This window comes from Pyrus communis, chromosome 11 (assembly GCF_963583255.1).
Source record: "Pyrus communis chromosome 11, drPyrComm1.1, whole genome shotgun sequence".
NCBI classification, from domain to species: Eukaryota; Viridiplantae; Streptophyta; class Magnoliopsida; order Rosales; family Rosaceae; genus Pyrus; species Pyrus communis.
Genome location: NC_084813.1, coordinates 8,495,965 through 8,503,632, shown reverse-complemented (window position 1 = coordinate 8,503,632; position 7,668 = coordinate 8,495,965). Strand labels below are relative to the sequence as shown.

At 37.4% G+C, this 7,668-nt stretch overlaps 1 protein-coding gene across 2 annotated transcripts; it reads right to left on the bottom strand.

Moving 5' to 3' along the window:
* Positions 1-1,828: 1,828 nt before the first annotated feature.
* LOC137707890 (kinesin-like protein KIN-13B) lies at positions 1,829-7,506 on the bottom strand. 2 transcript variants are annotated; one of them, XM_068446825.1, is made up of 12 exons: positions 7,109-7,506; positions 6,642-6,848; positions 5,991-6,182; positions 5,546-5,647; positions 5,086-5,163; positions 4,850-4,931; positions 4,278-4,437; positions 3,888-4,190; positions 3,307-3,525; positions 2,858-3,212; positions 2,582-2,647; positions 1,829-2,344 (listed from the first exon to the last, which is right to left on the bottom strand). In XM_068446825.1, exons 1-12 carry the CDS (start codon positions 7,274-7,276, stop codon positions 2,165-2,167), a joined length of 2,112 nt encoding a protein of 703 aa, XP_068302926.1. In that variant the 5' UTR covers positions 7,277-7,506; the 3' UTR covers positions 1,829-2,164. The 2 variants fall into 2 exon arrangements, with proteins under 2 accessions (XP_068302926.1, XP_068302927.1); XM_068446826.1 differs by having other exon boundaries at positions 1,831-2,344; positions 6,642-6,845.
* Between the last annotated feature and the right edge of the window lie 162 nt (positions 7,507-7,668).

Here is a 7,668-nt window from a genome sequence, read left to right as displayed (position 1 = left end):
TAATCATCTTTGGACATAATCCAATTATATTAGTTTTTCACAATTAAAACATAAAATACAAGCTCAAAATATATAGCTGAACTTCAACACTTTTGAGCAGATGAAGTATATACAATCTTGTCAATTCATGTTTAACCGTACATTGATTTATAGTTGAACTGATTATGAAAACACTTTTGAACATATTAGTTATCCATCAATAACATATAAATCATAAATTTAGTTTCTTGAACAATAAGAAAAAATTAATAAGCAAACACATTTGAGCAGAAAATAAATTGTTAATAGGGGTTGTCAGTTGCTTGCAGCCTTCACAACCTTACAGGGTTTTAAAATAGAACAAAGTGGCGGGTAAAAAGAAGGCAAAATGACAAGAATACCCTCATGACTTCAAAGTTTGCTAAATTTTTGTTAGAAAAATGGCATAACACCTTTTATCCATAGGTAGTTAAACAATAAATCAAAGCACCATGAGCATTCTCCCTTACACCCAAGGTCTCAAGTTCGAATTTCTTTCACCCCCAATATCGCTTTTTATGGAAAATGCAAAGCCCCATGACCTCATTAGAATCAAAGTCAACAAGAACAATAACAACAAAAAACTTTATCCCACTAAGTGGGGTTGGCTATATGAATCCTAAAACGTCACTATGCTCGGTTTTGCTTCAAGTATTCCGTTAGCTCCAAGTACTCATGTCTTTTCTTAAAGTATCTTTCCAAATCCTCCTAGGTCTTCTTCTACCCAGTTTGCTCTGAGCCTCTGTCTCATAATCACACTTTCTAACCGGAGTATCTATAAGTCTTCGTTTCACATGTCCAAACCATCTAAACCAATTTTCTCTTATCTTATATTTAATTGCGGCCACTCCTACCTTACCTAGATATCCCGTTCTTAATCATGTCCGTTCTCGTGTGCCCACACATCTAACAAAGCATTCACATCTCTGCTATATACATTTTTGCACACGTTGATGCTTGACCGGCCAACATTATGTGGCGTACAACATTGCTAGCCTTATTGTCACCCTACAAAATTTTCCCTTTAGCTTTAGTGGCATTTGTCAATCGCATAACACTCCCAATGCACTCTTTCACTTCATCTATCCAGCTTGTATTCTATGGGTGAGATCTCCCTACAATTCTCCCTTCTTTTGCAATAAAGATCCAATATATCGAAAGCGTTCACTCTTTGGTAGAAGGTTTTGGTTTTAAAGCATTGCAACAGTGAAAAAGTGACTTGAATCTTGATATTCCAAATGCCATCTTATCTTCGTATCACCACAACATGATACCAACTTGCAAAGGGGACCATGCACCACCTCATTTGAATTCTTAAGGGGCACCTACTCTCGGATTAATTTGCTAAAATGTTAAGATCAGTTGAGCATGAGTTAATCGTATCACTGATACTTGCAATCCAAATTGTAATACTTCCTACTCTCCAATCCTCAATCTTATCTCATTGGGACTCCTATTCCCACTAAACTTGCACTTCATATACACTGTCTTTGACCAACCTAAGCAAAGACATTTAGTTTCCAACACTTCCGACCAAAGATTAAGCTTCACATTTACTCTCTCATGCATTTCATCTATCAAGACTATATAATCTACAAAAAATACATACACCTAAGGATATCAATCATATCATCTTAAATATGTCTCATTAACTCATCAATTACCAACGCATTGTGAATGTGATCTTGTATGCATCGTGCACCAATGCAGTTCCTCTTTAATGGATATCCATCTTCCTATGGAATTACATAAAAACAAAAAATGTGCAGAAATCTTTTATGCACAAAAATCTGCTGAAGAAGACAGGTACAACGACTAAACAGTCTCCAACAACTAAAAAATGTAATGAAATTACAGCACAATCCAGAACTTTACAGAAGCATGCTCATGTGGCATGTAAATGGGAATCCATGCAATGGCTGGTAAATAAAAAGATATCGAATTGCTGTAAAAATGGTATATATTTAAAAGAAAATTGCACAGTAAATCCAAGGAAAACTCCAAGTCCCCTGAGGGCTGGTAGAGTTTATCAAAGATTACATGAAGAATTAACCAATCCATAATGCTATTTCGAACACCCTTTTACAATCATACTTTGTTGAGCAGCGGCACGTGTTCTAACTATAGTCTGCCGTTCCGCACGAAATCAGTAACCCGAAGAGGATACTAAGACATTGTGTTCCTTTAAACGCTTCTGGAAATGAGCTAAACGATTTTGTAATTGCAGGATGCCTGCAGCCTTCTGAGATAGAATGGCATTCAGTCTAGAAACATAATCGTCCAGCTGATTCCCGGGTTGATCTGCTTCTACCAAGAGATTCATCTCCTGCAAATGCATTACACAAGTCAAAACATCATACGTGCAGACAAAATAAGGTCTTCCAAAGCATATCCACATGGTTGGAAAAACTAAAAAAATGTTGTGCATCAGGTTCTGTGGAAGCGTAAACACAAAAACACGACATAAGATAGCATTTAAAAACTCTAGAAACCTCATCCAACTTGTAGGCTCTTGCATGCTAAAATATGACCCAGCGAATTTTGTTCAATCGCAACCACATACCTCTTTAACAATATTCATAGTGTCCTCAACTTGTTTCCGGTGAGCACTTACAAGATCTTCCTCCTCCTGGAAAATGCAACATAGGCTTTGCAAATTAACTCTAGGTTATATAGTGGTTAATCCTATCTGTAGAAATTATAGAAAGGTTGTCTCACAAATATTTCTGGTGACTGTTACACCACGCTATCAAATTATTGCTCATCTCACAAATTTATCCACCACACAATTTCTAAAATATTTCTACTAAGTCTTTGTACTCAAATCTCTTTTTGTTACCTGTAACAGGGCATTCAAATCGTCATCTGAGTTTGAGTTCCTTGAATGAAACTTTGGCAGTTCTGATTTTGTCTGACCATTGGGCTTACGTACTTTGTCCTCTGTAGCTGAGACATTGTACTGCTCTAGCTTCCCATTTCTCTTCCATGATGTTTTGGCCTCATAATAAGACTCTTCTGATGCATCAAATTCCTCCTTTTCAATTTGTTCAGTCCATGTATCATTTGTGTCAACTTCGTAGGCAGAAGCAGTGGGCAAAGCTGAAGATAGGGGTATATTTGTTGATTCCTTGAGGTTTAGTGTTGAAGGTAACATATCCTTCTTAGGGTTGTTCCCTTTCGAAAGGCTTTTGACCCTAGAATGTGATTTTAATAGCAAGAAACATTAGCAGGTGAACAAACAAGCAACATATATACCAGAAAGTTTACTGGTACAAGAATGCATCTCACCTGTCAGCGTATCTTAAAGTATTGAGAGTATGTTCACAGGATCCTGAGCTTGGTGATATGCACGATATCATCACAGTACGGGAGTCACCAACAAATGAATCCCTAAGAACTTCCGTTAGTTTACTTCCTCGGAAAGGAATATGACCCTGGTCATTGTCAAGAGCTCTAATGCATTCCTTTAATGCCAGTAAGCTCTTATTAATCTCAGCTCCTTCCATTCTGCATTGAATTTTTTCAAAACAGCAATTTTAGCTAGAAGTCCACAATTATCGAGAAAAGAGCATCTACATCTTATGTGTGACTTATTGATAATGATACTAAATAACAATAAAAATAAAATTGAAAATCTTAGATGTGACTTGAGCTATGGTCCTTTTCAATGTTTTCATCCACTGATGTGAATCGTGACAAACTAAAAATCTCTACTACCCCATAATCATAGAAAAATAGGTGATTTCAGATACTTGTCTAATATATTAAACGGTGACTTCTAGTGCTGTATGCTACCATGTGACATGCATAAAAGCAATATTTTGGTTTTCGTTTGGGATAAAATAGATTGAAGATGGAATGGATTATACCTTGTCTGTTTATCATTATCTGTAGTATCTGCACCCCGTTCACTTCCAGCAAGATCTATAAAGGACAGCTTGCCGACAAGACGGGGAGGTTTCTTTTCATTGCCATCAACTGACCTCTTTATAGCAAGCTGAAGTATTGCATGTGAACGAGAGGATTCTTCATTTGCACCAGTTGTACCAGTACTTCTTGTGGCACTTCCTCTCTCAATGAGCTCCTTAATGGTCTCCACATCTGACACTCTATATTCTTGCAAACCCACGATACAAACCTGTTGTTTACCATCTTCTCTCATGCAAAGCTTTCTGTAGAATTCAAATTGTAAGTTTCAAGTTTCAAGATGTCATAAACCTCTAAATACTAACTAGAGAAGAAAGGCTAGAATGGCTTACTTTCGATCACTGAGGAGATCAAAAAGTTTCCCCCCATATATTTCGAAGAAGCTCACAAACAGCTGAAATCCCTGGCTCCGATAAGTATGGTGCATCAACCTCAAGATGTCTCGGGATGCCTTAAGAGGCAATGGTTTCATCGTATAAGTTTTTCCACTCCCTGATTGGGCAACCAAAAGGTAAGCACATGTTTACCATACTAATAACATATACCAAAACAAGGGTGAAAAGTTATAAAATGGAATTAATTGACCTTTTCTCTAATGCTACAGATATTCGGTCAATTCACTCTTGACAGTTTGAGGTGTGTGTGTGTGTGCACTTTATAGTCTTTACTTAAAGAGAGAGAGAGAGAGAGAGAGAGAGAATTGCATAGTTTTTAAGCATGTGAATTTGTTTGGGTCTGTAATGACTAATGATGAAAGGAAAAGAATACACAGTGGTGTTAGAAATTTACACCATTCCACAGTTAACATAGGATAATATGCTCAAAGTGGGATCTATCAGCAGGTGTCCTCACGAATGATTCATTGTTTATCAAAATAAAACCATGATTTGGGAGGGCTACTAACCAGTTTGTCCATATGCAAAACAGGTCGCCTTTGTGCGTTGGAAAATTATTGGAACTATGGGCTCCACAGTCTCATGATACACCTGAAAGTACAGGATAAAAACCGTATGATAAGCCTAAAACATATTGAGAGCCATGTTTAGTTTATAATCTTATTGATTAGAATCCAATCATTCTAGATTTTTACGTTTTTGTAATTTTTGTTTTATGAGATTCATTTAATAGCACTATACATACTTCATCATTGGACACTTCCTCATTCAACACTGCATCAAACACGAATTCATGCTTTTCCATGTATTCTGTTAGGTCAACCTGCAGAACATCAAAAGCAAACTCAGAGATATAAAGGCATTGGAATAGGTAGAATGATGAGCTAAGTATCAGGTTCACAATGGAGAAAGGGAATGTAAGAAACATCCTAAAAGATTATAGTGAAATGCATAACAAGACATACAAATAAAACACAAATCTTAAATATTTCCACACTACAACCACAAGTAGCAACAAGTTTGTGTACTTAGCAATATTTTTCTAACTCTCTTCTAAGCTTGACGCATTTGGAGTTTATTCAAGCTCGTTCATTCTAACTTTAAGTAATGCAGAATTTTCATCATTATGCGTATACAATTACTTCATCATTCTCTTGGGCACAAAAAGAGACACCTTCATTCCGGCAAGCTTAAGTGGCATTTACCTTGAGCTTTGTCTCATGAACTGTGACAGAGTTTGAGAGTGTATCTATGATATCTTCCTCATTCTTAGCTAACTCCTTTTTATTAAGTGGTCTCTTGCGTACCTGCATTCATGCCATCACAAAACAAATTTTAGAAATAAAATAAAAGACAAATATAACAGGCCTGGTGCTGCATGAAGTTCAAATAATTTCTTCTTAACCAATGAGGGCACTTCATATGTACGGGAATTACAACTTGTGAATCGGCAAATGCCTGGTGGTTTTATGGGTATTGCAATATGGATAGTGCTATTCACGCACCCATTTTTACCTCCCACACATGGCCGGAAGTTGAGAGGGGTGTGTGAGAAGTAAAAATGGGTGTGTGGATAGCACTACGCTTGCGATATTTCAGGTAAAAAGTATAAATCACAAGCACTAATTATGATGATATGACTGGACATACCACAACTTTGATCTTTGCTACAGAACTAGCTTTCTCTTTGTCTGCAGCAAAACTTTTCTGGAGGTTGTTTTCTGGTACCCGAGCCCTTTCTATTTGTTTGTTATTTGAAATGTAGGGTTCAGAATCATCAAAGCTTCTTCCCCGCGAAGGATAATATAGAGAAGCGCCATCGTACAACCCAGAGACTGGCAGCTGTACATGAGATACATAAGAACTTAGAAGGACCATACATCAAAAGTCATTTTTTATTAAATACAAAAAAAAATGAAACAAAAACGAAGAAAAACAAAACATCTATTATCAACAAAACAAAAATGAAACTGAACCTCATGTAAACATTAGTAGTTGGAAATGTAGACAAATTCTAATTCATCAAAAGAAAAGAGGAATGTACATACAAAGAAAAAAAATTCTTCCATTAACTCGCAGTCACATTACTGTGAATCCAAGTTTAAGATTTCCGAAGCAATAGGAGAAGTAAATGAAACAATTAATCACAAAGTTTATAATGGGAAGTTTTCATGAAAATAATTACAACATCAAGATGCAATAGCAATATAATGCATGGGCACAGACACATTTCCAAATACGGATCATAAAACCCGAACGGAAAAAATCTTTATTGAAATTCAGAAATGGAAAGTAACCCACATCAGGAATGAGCTCAGTATCAAAGGAATGCAGATCCAAAAGTCCAGGACTGAATTCATTGGGCGACTCCTCGTCGCTCTTCCTCCGGGAATTGAAGGGAGGTGTCGACGGAGCCTCCGCATAAAACTCATTGTACCCTCTCTGCGCATTCCGGTACACTCTAGAAGGCGGTCCTCCTCCACCTCCACCATAGAAACCATAGTCCTGCTTTCAATTCAACCAAAAAGCAAAACAATCAAATAGCTTAGATACAAAATTATACCATCAGATCTACAAAGATCAAGGCTTCAACATTTTAGTCAAAATCCCATCTGGGTCCGATCAGAATGTACCCAAAAAAGTTCAAAAAAAAAAAAAAATTTCAAGGGAAAAAACAATAAATGCTGATTACAATGTACCCAAATTTCAGATTTGGTAAATGTTTTGATTAAATTCGGATAGGTTTGATTGGGAAAGCAAAAAAATACCTGAGGAGGAGGACCAGATGAGTTGGAAGAAGACTGAAGGTGTTGAAGACCAGCAGACTGAAGCCACCTCCCATTGGACGAAGTCTCCAAGAAGTTATCAGAGTATTGCCGCTGGTGGTGCACCCCCGCCGCACCAGATCTTTGCCCTTGCCTCCCAACTCCGTTCATCTCTCTCTCACTCCGACCCGATCCAAATCTCAATCGGACCCTCCAATCAAAAACCCAGATCGGAACCTCAACCTCTCTCTCTCTCTTCAAGCACACAAAAAAATCTCGATCATTTATTACTGCAAGGGAGGCTCCTTTTTCACAGCTCGAAGCTTCTCTCCGAATAGTTTTCCAATTTTTTTTTAATTTTTTTTTTTTTTTAAAGTAAAAAATCTGGTGTGCTGTATAAGCTGAACTTTGGCGGACCTCCAGTAAACCCCAAGATATAGGAGGAGGAGGAGAAATGCCTCGAATTTTTGAAAAAAAACAGTGCGGCACATGCGGCTGAAGATTGACACGTGACACGGGATTTTGGCTCGGGGGGGACCCGGCATTCTGCATTCGAATGCCTC

What these genes read in the sequence shown, in the direction of transcription:
- LOC137707890 (XM_068446825.1), bottom strand. Translation starts at nt 7,276, where the DNA reads ATGAACGGAGTTGGGAGGCAAGGGCAAAGATCTGGTGCGGCGGGGGTG. An exon ending in TAGCAAAGATCAAAGTTGTG is followed by an intron (nt 5,648 to 5,990) that starts GTATGTCCAGTC and finishes GCATGAATGCAG; the next exon opens with GTACGCAAGAGACCACTTAA. An exon ending in GATCTCCTCAGTGATCGAAA is followed by an intron (nt 4,191 to 4,277) that starts GTAAGCCATTCT and finishes TGAATTCTACAG; the next exon opens with AAAGCTTTGCATGAGAGAAG.